Here is a 21,384-nt window from a genome sequence, read left to right as displayed (position 1 = left end):
CAGACAGGTTTAAATTTTGGACTCTGTATGAGGAAGTGCTGCTCTGCAGTTCATCCACACTGTTGGCACAGTTGTTCCTCTTTTGGCAGCCATATTTTCTTATAGTTGCTTGTTTCTATGGCCAGGCTGTGAGCACTCAGACTGTACTTTAACATGTTTCTGTGTTTCAGTCACTGTTGTCATGTATGTTGCCACAGTGTACTGTCCTTTTAGGGTCAGATAACATTGAATTTAACTTTGTGTGTGTGATTGTGTGTTCTAATGAGTGAGGTAGTTTTGTTTATGTTGTGTTACAGTATAATTTGGTTGATTCTGATATTTCTGTAATTATTATTTCACAGCACATTCTGAGCAAAGAAAGACATACAGACAGATCTGTCTGTTTAGAACAGATTTATCTATCTATCGATTTATCTACAACAGAGATAGATAGATAGATAGATAGTTTAAAAATAAGATTGTGACCCTTTTCAAGATAGGTCCTCAGAAATGTAGCAGGACCCACCTCAAGGATGTTATGTCAGTTATGTCAGTTGATATTTTCATTTTTAATAGTGCATATTCCAAAACAAAACTTAACAAATAACTAGTATGTGAACTTTGAGTTTGAAGTATTTTACCACAGGTACAGACAGGTGCATCTGTTTTACAGTGTAAAAAAACTGTACAGTACACGTATCAGTGTTACTATGTGTTGCAATGTTGCAAATTACAAGCTCAGAATATGAAGTATGAATGGGAACAAACTGTATGAACTGTAGCAAGCATCATATGTGTGTAGATGCATTATATTGCAAGTAGGAGATGTGATACAAACAGTAGGTTAAAAGGTTAGTTAACAAGTAAGTTAACAACTGAGGATTGTGTTTGCAGTATATGATAACAGTGCATGATAAAAATCCTTGTGAGAGTCTAGCAGCTGTCATAGTTCACTACAGTGTGGAACAAAACACTGGCCACCACCACCAGCTCTGACACCTCTTGTCCAATCTGTTGTCTCACTGAACTCCCTCATACTTGATGTCTGCAATGACCTCTACACTCACTGGCCACTTTATTAGGAACACCTGTGAAATCTAATGAAATCCAATACAACAGCTCTGCCATAATTCTACTTTTACGAAGCTTATACATTTTCAGTTTTTGTTGACATTGTCAGAAAGGTGATAATTCTACTTTATGTTTATTATTGAGGTTGTAGTGGGTGGTGGTGGTGTACTGGAGTGCATTATATTGAATGGTGTTCCTAATAGTTTGTCCACTCCATTAAAATACATGAGGGGGGCAAAATATTGGGAACACTTTTCAATATAATGCTCTCCAGTACACCACCACCACCCACTATGACCTCAATAATAAACATAAAGTAGAATTATCACCTTTCTGACAATGTCAGCAAAAACTGAAGATGCATAAGCTTCATAAATGTAGAATTTATGGCAGAGCTGTTGTACTGGATTGCGTTAGATTGCACAGGTGTTCCTAATGAAGTGGCCAGTGACTGTATGTTTGTACATAAATATACAGATACTGAGATATTTAACTGTTCTGTAAACTGAATGAACACTTTAAATGCACTTTTTTTGTCTTTAGCAACACTTACATATTGGTAAAATTAGCGCTACTCAGTGTTTGAGCACTTAAGAGTCAGATCTGCACAAAAAGCTAAATATCAAACATATGTTTGACATATGAAGACCTTTTAAAGTTTATATGACTAACATGTTAGTGAACAGTTGCCTATGTACACATCCTGCAGACATGGAGCAACATACTAATTTGGAGTCATGTTTCTGATGACCTACAGTATGTACACCCTTCTTAAATCTGTGTTTGTCAACCAACTCCTCAGAAATGTTACTGACTATTTAGCTGCACATGCTCTACTTTCTTCTCTACGTAGTTGCTAACTTTGTCTATCTATCGTTTGGTGTGAAGCAGGTTTACAGTTGATACACTGCACAGCTGCCTGCTGCTGCTGAAAAGGGAGTTAATGAGAGCGGTGAGACTGAACCAAAATGCATAATGTGTGGCCTGGAAAATCAAAACAATGAGCTGAAAGATGCTAAAACGCTCCATAGGGCTGGGGGGAACTTTGGGTGTTGGGTGAGAATCATTTGTGGATTTGTCTCTATGAGCAATCCCTTTCACATTACAAATAGTCATTTGAGCTATAAAATGGAGCTTTAAAAAAAAAGGTTAAGCTCCAGTAAAAACATTTACAATCCAAGCAGAATAGATCTTCTCTTTCTGATAGTAAACCATATGAAGTAAGGCGTATGAACAGTGATGTAGACCAGCTATCATGACTCTTATCATAAAGCAAACAACTACTAATGAAAACAATCACTATGAATTAATAATTTATGACACATTAATCGCTGCCTTTTAAGGTGGGTAAACTCTGTTCTGCAAATAAAAATTTTGGTTGACCATTGAGAATCTTTTATCAACACTAATTACTAACTACTGTATTTTATCGTTGACCACAACTAATTTCCTAGAGGAAGTACATTTGACTGAGCAAGTGATAAGATAATTAGTGACCACACACCTGAAAACCACCAGCTATTTCTGGTTGTTGACTCAGGCTGTGGGGATTATTAACAACATGTATGTCACACCTGCTTGAGCCATCATTAAAAAGTCAGGGTTTATGTTTATACATTTATATGAGTCATACTTTTCCCCCTAATTATTTAAAAGTTAATTTTAATTTCACAACATGCTCTGAGACTGTGTTTACTGTTTGATTTTCCGACTTATGTTTTGTTTTCCCCTGATGTAACATGTTTCTGCAATACTGTTTGGTTTTCCTGTGACGCAGTGTCAGCAGGGACACACATGCATCAGTAATGTAGGGTCTATGGCATACTAACATTTACCTTGTAATAAAATATAACATCAAAACTACTTTTCATCAGTAAAGTTACATTATATTTCTCAACTGAAGAAAATAAACAACTATGGGCCAGTAATGTTTGTTGAGTATTAAAGCAAGTAATATACCAAATCTAAAGTAAGATATTTAAAGTATAAGATAAGAAGATAAGAAGTTAAGAAACTTTCCCAGCTGGACTGTAAACAACACACTAATATTCATTATTGTCTCCTGAGTAATAGTTTTATATTGAAAATCCAATCAGTCAAAGTAAACATATACTTTTTTATATCTTAAATCTTTTTTCCCCCCAAAAAGACTAGATGTACATGTTTTTGTTATTGAACAAAATCTTTTCAAGAACACATAATGGTATGAATGTAACACTGTCAGATTCCCAAACACTTCAGGGTTCATTCACACATGAATGTCTATTCATGTCTCCAAATGTCAGGCAGTTTGTAACATCAAATTATTCCAATAATTGTAGGATTTTAAATTTTATCTAACGATGCATATCTTCTTCTTAATGGGAGCCCTTCTTATGACGAAGTAGTGTATAGTTAAAATGGAAGAAAGGACTGATAAAGAAGTTATTTTTTCATTTGTTTGCTTTGTGTGTCCTGCATTAATCGGTTGGATCCAAGCAGCTTTTTAAATAATTTCAGCATTCTCATAAATGATTATCTTTGTGTATTCCTTCAAGTGCAATATTTGGAAATTGGCTGTCTGAATTCATGCCTATGTATATACTGAATCTAAGCAGAATTTTTCATTCAAAAGCACCAAAGCTGAGCATGAAAGCTGGATGCAAAAAAAAATTTCACAGTCGGATTGTGATGGTTTTACACTCCATCAGATTGTTGTCATCTCTTAACATCTAGGAGATACACTTTCCATGCTTCATCCAGAGGATGTTGTGGTTGCTGCTTATCCTTTACCCTCCTCGTCTGAGGACTCATGTTTGGGTCCTCTTCAACTCATTTTTTAGTATGTCCTACCACAAGCACATCATCATCATTACCTCTTGAATGTGAACATTTCCCCTAAGTTAGGATATCCCAGATATTTTGTTTTAGGTATTACAGACCCAGGTGTCATAGGTGGATTTCATATACTTAATTTCACAGATTTGTTCTCATTTAGCAGCATATTGTTTTCTGTTACACATCCATGTAGCATCCTCTCCTCCTTTTCTTCTGCAATATGATTGTACAGCAAGCACATACAATATTTAGGCAACACTGATTTTATTCAGACTTAGCCTTTAAGTTCTCCCATGAGAGGAAATAATGTGAGATATGCATCAGAATGTCATTATTTCATAGTCAGCAAAAGCTTGCTGTGATATGGTAGATTAACTCAGCACTGACAGTCAACTTAGCGACGGCAAAGAGACCAGTGGCAGCCTGCGACTTTTGGCGGACTGGAGATAAAACTTTTTTCAAATGCCAACTAGTCTGTGGCATTTAGGGACGTGTGATCCTTTTCATATAATCTGCCTAAATGGTCACAACTACCGTGGCGCGCCAATGGTAATTGAGGTCAGTCAGACACAACGATGTGAGGTCAGAATCACAGGCTCTTAGATACCACACTTGCAAGCCTCTGTTTCTGTATTCTCCCCTTTTCCATTTGATTTATTGAGATCTGACTCACTGTACATCCTTACTGCACCTCTGATATTGTACAAATAATGTCTGGCTGAATGTAAAAATATTGTGTGGCAGAAGCTTATACAGCTTTTGTAGATCATTGTCTCCAATCTGTTGCTATTGCTGCTGTTATCTGTCAAAACTATCTAAATGAAATGCAAATAAGATCTTTTGTGTGGAGCATAGTTTTACACGTTGCCACATAATAAGGCTGAATGTGAGACTGAATACTGTAAATGTGTTTAAATGTGCTAAGAACCCCCGCTCAGAGTGCTAGATCTTCACATGAATTCAACATTATGTCTTATTAAATGAAATGGCAATTACTTAGGCTTAAATTCAAAAGTTCTACAGTTGGGGACTAACAAGTCACTCATTTGCTGTGTCTCATCATAGGTATTAATGCTGAAATTACTGATCCAGTGCATTCCGTCAGAGCTACTCGTGCAGTATGAAGAGCTGTGCCAATGCATCTTTTCTCTTTAATTTCCCCACTTCACTTATAATTTTGTCTGTAATGTCTTGCAGGAAGCTCGTTCAGATTAAAGTATATCTCACTGTCTGACGTTATTCCTCTCAGACAAATGTGGTTTTTCAAATAGACATTGTCACTGACAACGTGAAGTGATTTCACATAATTCACACGGTGAGGTTAAGGATGATTTGAGTCAGTGGGCAAAATACTGTTTATCCGTTTTATTCATTTCTGTCACTCAGTGACAGTATTGTGGATAACCCTTTACATATGTGATCGATAGTTTTAATCTTGTACTTATTTTGTGATGATAAGAAATACTACAATAGCAGTATTTATCAGTACTTTATAATGTAAGAAGTTTGGTCAAATAAAGACAGACATCATTTGTTAGTGCAAGGGAGCATTTCTTTTTACTCGTCTTACTTTGCATCAATGGTACGGTGATTGAACTAACAGTAGGTGGCAGGAGTGCCTTGTTTCATGATAGGCCTAATCTTCTACTTGTTTTTTTCACACCTAAGTCACACTACATCCCATCCCTTTCCTCCACATACACCAACGTCTAATGAACAGGATGATAGCCCAGATGGACACACGGCAAAACAGAATTAATGTAGAAATCATTAGTGGATGATTAAATGAGAGACATGGGTCAGATGTTAAGCTAACAAGTAAGGTTATGATGTAATGCAGGTGTTTTACTCAGGTCACTCTAGAGCTGCACTCAGTGGGAAACTATAAGGTCAAAACTTCAATGAAAAGGGTTCTCCTTGTGCAGGCAACCCATCTATTTTCATCCTGCTATCAACACTATAGATGTGTCAAAGTCAACATCTGTCATCTCTTTCTTCTGTTGACAGCCTCTGACCCTCTCGTGCTGCTGGACAACATCAGAAGTGACACTAAGTGAACTTTTTTTTTGCCAAGCTTACATTTAGCTTTCCAGCACTGTTCACACTTGTGCATGAGGCCACTGCTTACATAAAGGATGACTCACTAATGACTGGGAATCACAAATGATTATCATGATGAAGTTAGCCTTTCACCCTGTAAACACACTGGTTACGAGCAACACTTCATTCTCAGATATTTGTGAAGGAATCTGCTTTGCCCCTGAGTGGCTCAACAAAAGGTTTTTTTTTCTTTTTTACACTGGCCTTGTATGTATTTTCTCAAGTTAGACATTCATAACACTGAAGAATCCTTAGTGCATTCATTTCAAATGTATGCCTGATTCTGACTCCAAATTACAGGAAATATCAAACGTTTTTCTCATCTTTTCTCTCCTCTTTGACATATTAGTACATTTTTGTGTGTTCAATTAATGTATTTTTGTCTTTTGCTATGCTAACAAGTCCCAAGGCCTGACATTTTTTAAATTTTAAATTTTAATTTTAATTCCTCATTCCAAGATATGTTGTGCATTTAGGCTTCATTTAGATATTACTTTACAGATAGTGTATGGGGATACTACAGCAAAGCAGATCAGCAGTAAAGCTTTTGTAAAATTCTGATGTAGCGGGAAAAGATTAAGTTAAAAGTATAGTGTTGTTTTACTAAAATATGGCATCCCTTTTCATAGCAACTGCCATGCCGTAAATAATGGGCACATGTAAGCATGATGACCTCTGAGTCCTCTCAGATAATAGGAGCCACTGAGATAACACAGGGTTACTTATCTTTCCATACGATATGATAATGAATGAATGCTGATGTCAGATACACTAAGTGGGATAGCTTTCATTACAGTGATTCAGCCTGCTCTATAATATGCTAATTTCTATTAAGAATGGCACTCAGAATCTAAAAAGCACGTCATGCACTTTCACAGCATCTTCAAACATACAAGGCATAATAGTATCTTTTTATTTTACAGCCAGTTGCATTCAAAGGTGCAGTTTCTAAAAATGCAGCGCAATGTAGCATGACAGGTAAACATGACAGGTTAAAATATAAAAGCACAGCACCATTAGCCACTGTACAACAGTGTCACGTGAAGCTACATTTGGCTTGATACATTCCTGAGACGATCAGGAAAAAGAGACTTACTCTGGTATCAATATACTTCTCCCTAAAAAAAACTGTGCTGTATAAACATGAGGGTTACTGTATATCAAGTGTTATGGTTTTACTTGAATTGCCATACAGTAACCCCTATATATTCTTACAAGGGTGACTACAAAAGATAATTGTTTGTGCTCTTACACTGAGAATAACACATACTGTATATAATGCCACTTCAGTCCAAAATGTTTTATCTCTGACATTCATGTACAAATGCACTGACCTGAGACTGGGATCCACAATCAGTGACCTACAAAGGTGCATGGATTGATAGAATACAAACCCAGGTACACTATTTTTTCATATTACACAACAGTTGTTGCCCTAAGATTTGTTGACTATGACAGACAATCCACAACAAATGATGGCATCAATCCACAATAAGTGATCATGGAGAGGAATGGTGGCTGTTAAAATTAAATATTGAAGTCATATTACTTATTTTTCTGTCTCACGGTCTCTGAAGGGTTTTGTACCTCTCTTAAAAACAGAGGTCATCAGCCATCTGTCTTTCTTTCAGCTCCCCCTGGGCTGTTTTGTTGATACATACCCAACAGTGAACAATTACTGGTTCAGGACTTCATTATGGAGACAATCACTGGCGTATCATCAGCACACTGCTCCACTGAGAAAATCTGTGATCTTAAATGTCTCATTTGGTGATAATTACTCTATGCCATTTTAACAACTTTGGAAACATCAGCAGCTTTTTGTTTAGTAGCGGTCTTGCTGCCTTCTTGCTCAGATTTCCTGGGCAGTCTGGGGCTGCCAGCAGCTTTCCTGCCTGTCTGGGGGCTGGAGGAGCCAGCGGCCATCTTGCGTTGAAGTAAGGGGCTCCTGGAGCCCTTGGGCTTTGTTGGCGTCATTAAAGAGTCCAAGACCTTTAGTGACCTCAGGCTGAGCAGACCACAGAAATAGTTACACTGGTGCTGGGAGATAAACTGTTCAAAAACTTTGGGGTTCCCTTCAATAGAGAGACCTTGATGCCTGCAGCAACACATAACAAAAGCAAATGTTAGTCGTTATCAGTAAAAAATGTAAATTACTTGTAAAATCAGGTGCAGTTTTCACAGGATCATAGAAATACAAATACAGAAAAGAAATACAAATATACTAACCCCGTAGATTTGACTGTAATTCCAACATTGGTGATCTTTGTGTCAACACCTGCAAAATACACCATGCAATTACTATATTTTTCTGTTGCTCAGGCACCATATTCAAATGCGACAGGCATGTGAACCACTCCAAAACTGCAGTAAAAATGTAAGAGGCAGATAAAAATCATACAAGTTCTCAGAACACAACATACAGTATGTTTATATAATTTTATCAGCACAGAATGGTCTGTACATGTATAAAACATGTATACATTTTACCTTGTTTGATATAGTAAAGCATGTAAGCTGTCAACCAAGTCTGGGCTTCTCTGATTTTAACATAAACCTAGTGAAAGTGATTTTTTTTAGCGTGGGATGAACCAGGAGCTATTAAAGAATGTTGCTTTTGTTTCACAGCATTGTCTGTCTCAAAGTCTCACCCTATTCTCAGTTACTTTAGCCACAAATGTAAAAAAAAAAAAAAAAAAAGTTAAATTCAAGTCTCAGCCTACCTTCTAGCTGACTGAGTAGCAGATTTCCATTGGTCCACTGAAAGATCCAGTGCTGCAGAGCACAGCACTTCTGCTCCACCTCAGATGCAGTCCTCATTTCTATTCTGCCTGTATGATCCAGGACAGAGTATTTCTGATATACTCCCATCAGATCAGCCTCCACTGTGGCATAGGGGATTGTGTTTGCCGGTCGGTACATCAAGTAGACCGGAATTACCCTATGTATCAAAGATCATCATAAAGTAAATTACTTTTAACTTAATGGCTCATGTAAATAATACTCAAGGGGATGTTAACTTTTTATGAAGAGTAATCTGTTCATACTCACTCCAGAGAAGGCCCAAAGTTTTCAATCACTCTTGCCTCTGCAGAGAAGATTTTGCAGTATTCACGAGCCAAGTTCTGAATTTTACACTCCTGTATGCAGAACATTGGAGAAAAGCCAGTTCAGATAAGCTCAACCTACACCAATGTATTCATTCAATTTTTTTATGATTAGTGCCACAGTAATCCTAGATGGGTGGCAGGAATGACACCTGACTGATTTATTTTTAGAAAACATGAATAAATTACAAAATCAAACCTTTCATTCTAGACAATTTTGCCTTCATATGATGTCAGTTTTAATATTGTCATGATTCTTTGAACTCTCTCCAGATCTTTTCTTGCATACCTGCCTGACAAAGTCCAGGTTCCTGTCTATGAGGCAGCTTTCCTCTTTGCCTCCATAGGCGATAGGGTTGCGTACTTTAATGATACATGTGTTTCCAGACTCAAAAACAGGCTCCAGGCCATAGATGACTTTTGCCCTCCAGACTTTGTGAGCACAGCCATCACCAATACGAGACTCCTGCATCATTATACGGCCAAAGAATTTGTTGCCCCAGACACCAGAATCGGCAACGCCCTTGTTGAATACCAAAGGTGTCATTTCAATTTCTTCTCCAACTTTATGAAGAGAACATGTACAAAAGTATAATAACCAGTCAGAAAAGCATTTTAGGTTGGCACAGGATAAAACATAATGTGAAGACTTAAATTCTCATCTTACCACCAAGGTCCTCACGTAGGGATAATCCAGCCAAGACTGCAACACAGTGAGAGAGGACAGAATAAGACTTGTTGTGGCAAAGAGTCATGCAAAGAAAATAATTTCTTCATGCCAAATGTAAGATATAAATGGGTACGTACCATCTGCACTAAGTAGATAATCAGTTGAGTCTGTCCCATATTCATTTGTGATTGTGCATCCGTAAACACCAGAGTCTTTGCTTGATGCTTGAACAATAGCAAGATTGACCTGAGTTTCATCCCCTGCACTGAGAGACAAAAAAAAGTGCTTCATAAAACATGGAGGGGTTTCTATGTTTTATGTATAAAGGTGTCATTCCAAAATAAATGTTCAGCCTTGTTGGAACAGGATTAAAAATTACAATTATAAGTGAGCTACTTAGCCATGTTAAGACCCTTTATTTGAGAAAAGTCAGTATCATTTTATAAAAAGAAAATAAATACATTTTCCAGTTTCTTGTGATTCTCCAAGTATGCTTACAGAGATACTGTTAGAACTTACTTTCTTTTAATCTGCACAATCTCCACTTCATTTCTGTACCATTTGATTGTAGAGTCACTGAGAATATTGAAGAACTGGCACCACAGTTTCAAGTGTCCTGAGGCATCTGCAAAGGTTTCACCCCTGATCTTACGGATAACTTGAGGAGCTGGAGGGTGAGACACCAACGCAAGTAAGTATACACATCATCAATCAAGGGCATCAATCAAACTGTAACTTTACTGTCAAACTAAAGTCAAAACTCAAATTTGAACACATATTGCAAGAAAAAAGCTCTCCCACCATTTCTGTACAGGGTATTATGAGACAGAAGTGTCCGCAATGGAATGAGTTGAGTACAAATGCTGGCATTTTATACCTAGATTTGCTACTTTCCAGTATGAATGCACTGTGGTGTAACTGGCACACAAAACAGGACTATTTTTTGATGGTGTCTCTCCTAGAAGAAGGAGCTTGTGAGACATGGCCGAACAAGGTTTACAAAAGCTAGTGTAATTCTAAGGAAATAAACCAAGAATGTGGTGCCCCCAACCGCAATCATGCCCCCCACTACACAATATATTGTGTATCTGGGGGCAGTAAATAAGTCTATATGGTAATGTTTGGCCCACCAGCTTGTGCAACTTGTAGCAAATGAAAAGCAGGTCCTGTTTTTGGTCACAAATTGTCCATTTAGCCTGTGTACATACACCAAAATCAATTACATTTAAATATAGATTAACTGACTCTGTTGAGATTTTAAAACAGCCACTAATTTGGGTTTGTGACCAAAAACAAACTACAATCAGTTTGACTGTTGCAGCAGGTGCAGGCAGGCGGATTTACCATATACAGTATTTTTGGTCACCACCCCCCAGTTCACTGTTACCTGCAATTAATCAATAACATCAGTGTTTGATTGGCTACATTTTAGCCCTTTGGAATGCTGTTTTACTTAAAGACATTCCTGTGCAAAATCCACACCATTGACTTTTAAAATGCTGTGTCTTTGTCTACAAAACTGTTTTTGGTTTTCTTTGGTTTTGGTTATATTCTAAGGAGTATGTGTCATCTGTCAAAATGTCCTTTTATACTGCCACTAGGGGGTGCCAGAGCTGGAAAGAAGTTTCACATGTAACACGCTCCATCGGCCTGCAAATTAAAGGGTTACCAGGAGATGTTTTTTCCAGAAGTCATGCTGAGAGCACTATTGTATATGTGCATACTGCATGAATATGATCCCATTTAAAAATATTATTCAGAAATGAAAGATATTTTACCTTTGAATGGGTCATGCTTGTCCTTCTCTGCAGGTTTTCTCTCAGTTTTCAGGGTGTGGATCTCCTCAATGGGCTGCTGGCTTGGTGCTTGAGTCTCAGCTGTCATCCTCCTCCTGGTGAGGAGCGGAGAACGCTTTTCTACTGGAGAGGTTCGCTCTCCAGAGGGTTGAAGTAGAGGTGACCGTCGTGACAGGCTTGGAGACGTAGAAAGCATCACGGGACTTGAGGAAAGCCTGCTGCTCTGTGTAGACACCTCCTTTTTCTGAGTTTGGTTATCAATCAGTGATGTGGCCTCTGTGGCCTCCTCAGGTTTGGCCTTGGGTATCAGGATTTTGCGGCGGGCCCCAGAGGCCAGCTCTTGTGGAGTAGCAGAAGGAATGGGAGAAACACAATTTCTTCTCTTTAACAATGGACTAGCCTCAGGATTTGGATTAGTTAAGGAATCAGTCTTTGAAAATTCCTCAACCATAGTACTCTGCTGACTTTGCTGATTATTTTCTTGTGTGTCTGTGGCAAGTACACTTTTAGTGGGAATCTTTTGCACACTCTGTAAACAACTGTTAATGTTGTGTTCTTCTATTTTGCATTGATCTGAAAATGTTGTGGAATTTATTTCATTATTCCTACACTGAGTTTTGCTGTTGAGTTTAATTTGTGGAGTTAACTTTTGTACAAATCCCATGTCTTTGCCTTGAACAGATTCATCTGTGGCTTGCCCTTGACTGCTGGCCTTTATTGGTGTCCCGGGTTCTTGACTGACTCTTCCAGACAGATTTGAACTTGATGTAAGTCTTTGGGTCAGTTCCTCTTTTGACGTCATAGGAGTAAAACTGTTTCTGACACTCTCAGAGAGGGAAACAACAGGGCAGTCTTTCAGAGTTGATGCTCCAGTTTCCTGGCCAATGTCCATGATACCCTCATTATATTTTTTGGCACTAGCATGATGTCCTGTGGTGTCTATAGTGGTGCCAGTGTCTACGATGGAGATAGGAGGGATCATATGAGGCTTTTGCAGGGCCTGAACGGGTGGTGAAATTTCACCTTGAGTCTGAATTTTTTCCTGATCGGGATGATTTAGTTGGTGGTAAATTTCCATGAGGGTTTCCTTTATGTTTTTGGGAGGAGGATCATCAATACTTGTTTCAGTTTTCCTGTCAGGCACTGATTTCTTCACTTCCGGTTTACGTTTGCTCTGCTCATCTCTTAATTCCTGACATGTGTCTGTAGCTGTTGTAGTGGGATTTTTTACATTCTCAGCAGGGACCAGTATGCTGGGTATTGAATTTGCTACTGTGACATCAAGAGCCTGTATTTGAGATCTCAAAAGTTCAGCAACGGATATGATTCGTGTCACAGGTTTTTGAATTTCTTGAAAGCCATTAATTTGATGCTTGGATAAGTTTATATTTTCAGGAGGTTTTTTTAGTTGTGGCATAGCAGTCTCAAATTTAGCTGGCTTCACATGATGTAATTCTGAACTGTTTTTCTCCTCCATTTTTGATATGGGTTCATTCTTGTCTCTTTCCTTATTAGATGCATCCACAATGATAACATCAGTGTCTTTATCTGCTTTACCTCTGGTCTTTTCTATTTCAGTTTGTTCAATTTTGCGTACAGCAGCAGTTTCAGTTTCCATCTCAACTATCTTTTCATTTGGCACCACACTCTCAGTCTGCACTAATAACTTACCTACTTCATTGCTCTCTAACTTCTCATCAACTTGTATTTTTGTCCCTTCAACAGATTTTATAGGTGTATCAACTTGGCTTTGCTGGTTGGTGGGTGAAACATTACACCCTCGGGTGCTCTCACCACCACCAGGGCTTTCGAGGGGTGACTTCTGTAGGTCTGTAAAAAGGGCCGTACGACTTTCATTTGATCCCCTGGAATGATCCCATGTGTCCTGTGTCATTTTTTCAATGGCTACTTCAAGACCATGGTGCACAGAAGGGGTCTGGATGTCATCTGTTGTGGTCTTTCTTTCTGATGGAGTCTTTTGTGGTGGTTGTGCGTCCATCGAACACGGGTCGGGTGGTAGCTCAAGGTTGACAGGTGCATCATTCCTGTTCATCTTTGTATGGGCCTGTGTAACCTTGGGACATAATACAAGCAGAGGTTTCCATGCTGTAAATACTTATTCCTTTATCCCTGGCTATGCTGGACATGGATAAACACATGTAATTTTAAAAACAGCAACAGCGTAACCAGCAACAAACAGACAAGGAAATAGAAAGATCTATGGGCAAACAGAAATTTATGACCTGTAGGAAATAAATAGCAGTGATGATGTAAAATTCTAGAAAATATTTATATGTATTTTTTTTCCTTTTGAGTAAGAAAAACCTCTAAAATCCATATTGACATATTCATGATTCATTCATTTTTTAGTCTGAGTTAGCCTAGTTAGCTCCAACAAACACATAAAGACTACTACTCAAGCAGTACCCTACTTTTTGTCATGACACTGAAATACAGCATGAAAGTTTGGTATATCATGTAGTGAAATGGTACACTGCTCTCCCCCATGAGTGAGCCCCAGACAGTTAGCGTCAAATCCCCATAAAGTCTGTGGTTGAACCCTGTTTAAATTAGCAGGAGAGGTTCCCTGTCTCACATGGCATTGCATCATGGATGAGATAAGCCACAATATAGCTCAAAGGTTATTCCCTATGCTTTTGTTGTGCCTATATGTCCCCTGAAACAGACTTCAAAATACTACTATTAAAATCGAACACTATACAGTAAATGTAATTATGAAATGCATTTTTTTAAAAACTGTGTCTGTTTGCTGATTTCTGCTTGTTTCCCTTTCCTCCACTCCGTCTAACTCTGACGTGGTGAGGCCTTTTCGCAAGTAAGGTGGCTTTTTTATGTTTAAGTGTGGCCAGAATGGAATGCCACTAATTTTAAGAGGTGCTTCAGCCGTGCAGTGTTTTGTCTCAGCTCTCTCTGCCATCAGTAGCCATGCAGCTGGTGTCAGGATGATTGCATAAGCAGTGTACAATAAAGACTGATAATCCTGCAGCAGCAAAATGTTTGAGTGCTACTTACAAATGTTGCCAAATGATCATCACATCTTTATTTCAAAACAGGATGAGAATTTCTTTATTTTTCTACTTATTATAATAGAATATCATTTATGTTAGATATATACACTGCACTTTTTTTTAACAACAATTAAGTCTCAATCAAGTAAGTGAAGTATGAGTGATAAAATTATGATTAATAATGTAAAAAGGTATAATTTTTTACATTATTAAATTTCTCTGCTGTAATGATCAACTCTCAGACCTTTTGATTTAGAAATATCAAACGCACTGCATCAATGTACCTGTTGCATCTGTCGACATGTGCGTCATTTAATTCTTGTCACACAGCAGAGCATACTTGTAAAAAGCCATAAATAGCTCCTGGATGCTTGTGTTACTGACGAGACTTGTGTTGGCAGCACAAAGCACTTATGAGCTCATGCGAAAGGGCTCACTCACCTCGCTCAGCAGCACTGGCCGAGGCACAGACGCATTCTTTTGGCAGGGGGTTGTTTCCTTCTCAGACAGCTGATCTCCAGTCTGTTCACACGCACGCTGAGGCAAAGCAATCCTGCTTTCATGCGGTGTGTCCACTGACACAAGGTCTCTGTTCAATAAAGTTCCATCAGTGGAAGTATTTGACTTCCCATCAACATCCATGACTGTAACATTATCTGTGTTGGTAATGAGCTCTGTGATTTGGGCTGCTGGAGCTGGTACAGCACTCGTCTGTAGTTGTGTTGATGTCATGTGAGGATTTTGGTTCCGCATTTCCAAATTTTCTTCTGTATCTTTGCGTTCATCTTCCTTTTCATGCTTGGCATCTAGTTTACCTTCGGTTCCTGACGCTGTATACTTTGTAGGTGTATGAGCAGCAAGAGATACTGAAGCAGTGAGCTGTTCTTTCTGTGGAGGCACAGCACAAACATTTTTATCCCTTGAAACAAACAATGCTTCCTTTGTTGCTGATTTCAGATGATGTTCTGCCTTGTTTCTGGAGTCTAAATCCAAAACTGATGCATTAACAATATTCTCTACTTCCATAACCTCCACTAAATTTCTCTTAGACTGTCCAGACTCTGTGCAAGCCAGAGCCACAGACGTGGAGGGCTCCTCTTTTGCCCTTCTCTCCTGAGACGCCCTCTCTCCTTGAGTATCTGCTTTTGCAACTTTTGAACTGTTGGAAATTTTAATCTTCTTCTTGACAAAGGGAGTTTTGGGTTGGTGCATAGTGAAAGTCTTCTGGGCAGAGTCATATATATATATCCCACCCTTATTATCATTTTCACTGATGACCTGTCCATTAGTTAGAGCAGAAACTGCTCCATTAGTGATGGGGACTGTCTTTTCCTCCGACTCCTCCACAGTGGTGTCCTGCAACCTGGCTTCAGACTCCATGGCTACAGCCTGATGGCTCTCCTCATTGCCCCCATCCTCCATGGAGCTTGGTGTGCTCAGAAAGGCCTCCATTGTAGAGCGGCGTTTCCTCTGTGAGCGGTCTGGACTGATGGTTCGTAGTGGCTCCTGGTTTTCTTTACCTTCTACTTCCCTGCGTTTGTTTTCAGCCTTTTGTTTCAGCTTGGCAAAGTAGCGCTGATGGATCTTGAACTCATTCATTTCACCAACTTCCAGAACCCCAGAGCAAGACACAATACCTTTACTGTTGCTGGCTGATGCCTGGTATATAGCCGCATCCTCAATAGTGCAACTGCAAAGAAAAAACAGTTTAAATTGTCTTAAATTAGATTATATTAAGCAAATACAACAGTAGATATTTATAGGAAAGGAAAAACTGCTATAGGCTACACACTATTGTACACAGGGGATAAGCACTTGAATAATGGGTGTATTGAATGTTAAGGCACTAACTCAGTATGTTTGAGAGAGCTTAAAATAAAACACCAATGCACTGTGCTTTTGCTGCCCTTTTGTTGTACTTGTGCCAAATTAATGAAAGTTTCAATCTAAATATCTCCACTGAAAGTTTGCAAGGCTAATACAATGTTGATCTTGGTAGGACAAGTGCAGTTAGATGTGACATCATGTGATATCAACATACTTGTAAATGTGCAGGGAATGGTTTTGTCCGTTGCGGAATATTTCATATTTAGGCAGTCCACAGTATCTGTCCAGCTGCATATCATCCTTATACCAAATAATTTGAGGGGAAGGGTATCCTGAAAGGGACAAAGAAAAGATTCTTGATATCAGGACCATGATTAAATAATTTCTGCATCAAATACAAAAAGGTAGCAGTGTATTCTTGAGCTAGAGTAGACTGGGTGCATTATGCTTGCCTTGTTGGCTATCTGCAAATATTTCAGAAGCTTAAGATGCATGAAATGACCAGGTGTATAATGAGCCTTTGTTCCAGAAATAGTCGATTATTTTTAACTATTTTCAATTGCTTTTAAGTTATTACATTCATATGTGTGCCACTTACAGATTTCTAATCAAGTACAGTGCATTATTGTATATTCTTGCAATACATTTCCATGGGGTTTTATCTGGAGTAAGGCCATACAGTGTTTACCTGTAACCACACAAGAGAACTTCACATTGCAATTCTCAGACACAGCTTTTGACTTCAGGGTTGTTTCGAAGGAGGGTTGTGTTTCTTCTGTTAACTGTGCCATCACACTGCAGAGCGTGCTCCTGTGCAAAAACAAGGGAACTAGTCAGTCAAGTTGTGTCTGCAATAAAAATATGACATAAAAGGTCCCAATGTGTGGATTAAGCTCTCTGTGCCCCACTATCCCAGATCACACAAACAATACATGAACTGAGTTTGTATCACAGGACATCTAAAACTCTATTGGACTTCAGAGTAAAACTTTGACAATCACTGATTTTAGCCAGCTGACCACCATACAGTCCACTCTGCAAGTAAACACAGAACTACTAAATATCAGTACATTAGCTGAAGTACACAGCATTCAGAAAAATATAAGCTACACAATGGATTTGCACTCACTGAACTTAAATTGTCACGTAATGAGCGTGTCACTTGTGCAGCTACAGTATACAGAAAGGAAGCAAATGCAAGCAGGTCACCACGCAGCAGTACTGTAGGTTGGTTATGTTTTGACATGACTAATAAAATTATTTGGACTATGAGCTCTCATTATGTTATATAATCTGGGGACCTAAACAAGCCATGTGCTATTTATAGTTTTATTTATCTGGATGTCTGCTGACTTTTTCATTAAAAGTCCAATATCTTTAATATCTAAATTATACATGTAATCACAACAATAACACCATAGCAGGTTGAGGCAGGTGAGTCAACCAAAACAGAGGCGTATCTTTCATATTAATTTCTTTTTTCACAGAACACATAAGGAAGAAACAAAGGAAGTGTTACTCCTTCTTTCAATACTTCAATTCAGTATAGACTGGTTATTTGCCATTTCTTTAGAGAGGTTTCATGAGTCCATATGACATTAATTACCGAAATTAAACACATTACCATAAACATAATGTATTGAATCCAGAATATGGAGCTATCTTAGCATGTGGAAATGCGGAGGAGACATCACACACATATAATAATAGTAAATGATGAGGGTTCGCATGCATATTATGAGCACATTATTGTGGTGTTTGGATATATTACTGTACATGCAGTTGATCCATGTCTGGCGTTGACATCCATTTCAGTGTTGGGTCAGTGCACAGTTAAAGGATACTGTTACACTTCAGTGCATGTTGCTCATGATTAAGCAAACAAAACAAGACGCTAATGCTGAAGACAGTCACACTTTTAAAGAGTATACTGCTAGAATATGGCTTGTAAGCATGCAAATCACACTGCTGTCCATGTTGCTGGAATTCAGTGTTGATCTAGTGCAAATTCAACAAAATAGTATCTGTAATGAGCTTAAAGGTAAATCTATAGGCAAAATAGTGTTCTTGTGGGAAATTTTGATTAAAAGCATGTTCTGTATCTTTTCTCTTTGTTTTTCATAGTATTTGACCCAATGCCTGCTGGAAAAATGATCTTCACACGTTATTTTGCAGTAATAACACATTGGACATTTTTGTTGTGAAGCATGTGAACAATTGTCTTGTTAAGGGCCAACAAAGTTTAACAAAGAATCAAAAGTATCGTTTGTTTGCTTTTTTAAAAATCTTAGAAGGCAATAGATAATTCCTTTGGTCTTGTTGATGTAAATCTTGGTCTGTACCACAAACCTAGAAGAAACTTATTCACTAAAAGAGCTCTTTATAGCCTTTTCCTAACAAATGTATCATTAAAGTTAACCCTAAAGGTCAACACCCCTCCATTGCTCCATGAAAAATCTTGTTAGTGTATTACTTGATGTGAAATGGGGCCCACAGTGCATAACTGAGATGATGTTCAATCAGCACCAGTAAACCCTGGTGACCATGGCAACAAACAGAGAAATAACATGCCCAAGTTTGGAAAATCTTGAAGTATTGATGTATATTAGTGCACATGGTGGAAAAAATGGGCCTTTCAGAGGTGTTTCAACTGGACAATGCACGGTGTTAGTCAGGAATCTGTACCTGGTCTCTGGCCTCACGTTAGAGAGGTAGCTGCAGCCACCAGGCCGGCTACTCCCATTGATCTCAACCCCATTGCTGGATCGTCCATTGCCAAAAGAGGAACTCCTCCGTGAGCCCATTTTCCCCCAGATAAAGGTATACTCAGAGAAAGAAAAAAAAGTTCTCCAAGAAAAAAAAAAGAAAAAACTTTTTTGTTGTCACTTATTTTTAGTTTTCCTTAAAGATGATAGGAGCTAAAAGAGAACAGGGAGGAAAAACCTTAACTCTGATAACATGATAACAGACAGGATAACAGAAAGTTATATTACATAAAGTTGGTGGTAAAAAGTATTTAGAAAAAACTTTTTTTTTTTTTTTGATTGAAATTAAAAATACAATTAAAAATCAGCAAAAGATGCTCTTTAAATATACTATACCTCATTTACATGCTGTCCCATCTGTTATTTCCATGGAGAATACTCAGCAAACAATCTATTTCATACTGTTAACTCACCATTCACAAGTTTCTTTCCCTCCTTTGACAGATACCCCACAGCACTGACTTAAGGCACTGCGATTTCCAATCAAACATGAGCATGCGTAGGCTGCTGGACTATTTATAGTTGGCCTGCAAATAGGCACAAGAGCACATCACACTTTCCAAAACTTGCCTTTGGACTATTTTATAAAAAACAATATACAAGCACCAGAAGAATTAAAAGATACGTAATAAAATGTTTGAATAGAAACGAGAAGAAAGATTCAGAATAATACCAAGTCAAATACAAGGTCATCCCAGATTTAGTAGTTCCCCAAATAGGAGGAGAGGATTAAAAAAAAAAACAGAGTGAAGCTTTTTTTCTATTCTGTTATGAATAGCATGATCTCAGAGAAGAGAAGGAACATTTGTTGGGTCGGTAGTTGCTGCTCTTCTCCCTAAACTGCCTGTTTAGTTCTGGATACGAACTGTAGTAAAAAAAATCATATGAGCCTGTCAGTCAGGAGGATGACGCCTTCATTTTTAAGTCCATTAATATGAGCAGTACATACTTTTAGTAATCCGGTCTCACAAGATTACTTTCCAAACATAAATGTGTGCAGTTATGTTGACCTCTTTTTACCAAAGGACTTGTTTACACATATATAGAAGTATCTCTTCTTTAAAATAAAAAAAGTATAATAACATACAATGGAGAAGCCCACCAAGTTCTCTGGCATGCATTGTCCTACAACTGACAATTGCTGTGGATCCCCAGAGTAAAAGCAGTAGGAATAGAACAGCCTTATATAGGCAGATCCTACTGACTGCCAAACAGCTATGGGCTCTTATCTTTACACAAGCATGCATGCATGCATGCACGCACGCATGTACACAAACACACACACACACACACACTCACACAGAGTTTATATCAGCAATATTTTTTTTATTATTATTCTTTGAGGTACTTTATGTGATGTACTGATTTTGTTAAACTGTATTCACACACATATTTGAGTCAGCCTGAAAAGAAATACCCTGTTGACATTTTTGTTTTTCATCAAATAAATCATAGTTAAGTAAAAAATCAATTTAACTTGTTGAGTTGACAACTAAACACTGTCAAAATTACATTCTAAAAGGCTTTACTTTTCACCTTCAACCTAATGTCTTTCTTGCACAGTAAACAAACTGCAAAGCCATCAACTCTGCTTTGAACTGATATCAACTGGCATGGGTACTACTATGAATTACAGCTCCCTGATTGGGTTCTCCCTAAATCAAGTTCAAAGGTATCAATCTGAATTTTCTCTCATGTTACCACATAGGCTCATCATATTACATATGGCTGTGTGCCTTCTGTTTCTTTTTTTTTTGTTCCATCCATCTATCATATGCCTCCGTATCTACCACACTTTCCACTTTTCCTGCCAGGGAGGTGATATACTTACACAATTTAATGACGCAGATTAACTGAAGTGCTATAAGAAGAGTTCAAACAAAATCACACATAAATATTCTGATGAAAGTTATAACCATTAAAAATAGACTTAACAACGAGGGGCCTTTTTTTCTCAAAAAAATGGACACACAGTATAGAATATGAGAATGGATTCCATCAGTTGCTCCCAATCAATGGAGCCTACACACACATACACACACTGTGGTGATAGACATGTATGGGCTGGAGAGCCTTGTCTGGCTGCCAATCTTCTGTGAAGGGGCTGCAAAACACAGTTGCCTCAGCATGGTCTGGATATTCTGGAAGGGGTGTGTACAGAGACATCAAAGCACAACAGGGTGTGGAAACACTACAGAGGCTGAGAGACTGTCATGTGACTAT

At 38.2% G+C, this 21,384-nt stretch overlaps 1 protein-coding gene across 2 annotated transcripts; it reads right to left on the bottom strand.

The window, feature by feature from the left end:
* Positions 1–6,866: 6,866 nt before the first annotated feature.
* alpk3b (alpha-kinase 3b) lies at positions 6,867–19,707 on the bottom strand. Of its 2 annotated transcripts, none has more exons than XM_067592986.1 (14): positions 19,575–19,707; positions 19,082–19,314; positions 17,085–17,206; positions 16,611–16,728; positions 15,011–16,259; positions 11,523–13,614; positions 10,264–10,411; positions 9,882–10,009; positions 9,742–9,777; positions 9,364–9,638; positions 9,019–9,107; positions 8,691–8,908; positions 8,197–8,245; positions 6,867–8,065 (listed from the first exon to the last, which is right to left on the bottom strand). In XM_067592986.1, the coding sequence occupies exons 2-14, from the start codon at positions 19,198–19,200 to the stop codon at positions 7,750–7,752; spliced, it is 4,959 nt and encodes a 1,652-aa protein (XP_067449087.1). In that variant the 5' UTR covers positions 19,201–19,314; positions 19,575–19,707; the 3' UTR covers positions 6,867–7,749. The 2 variants fall into 2 exon arrangements, with proteins under 2 accessions (XP_067449087.1, XP_067449095.1); XM_067592994.1 differs by having other exon boundaries at positions 19,498–19,627.
* Positions 19,708–21,384: the final 1,677 nt, after the last annotated feature.

The sequence above is a fragment of the Thunnus thynnus genome, chromosome 1, assembly GCF_963924715.1.
Source record: "Thunnus thynnus chromosome 1, fThuThy2.1, whole genome shotgun sequence".
Taxonomy (NCBI): Eukaryota; Metazoa; Chordata; class Actinopteri; order Scombriformes; family Scombridae; genus Thunnus; species Thunnus thynnus.
This window is presented reverse-complemented; position numbering and strand designations above follow the sequence as displayed.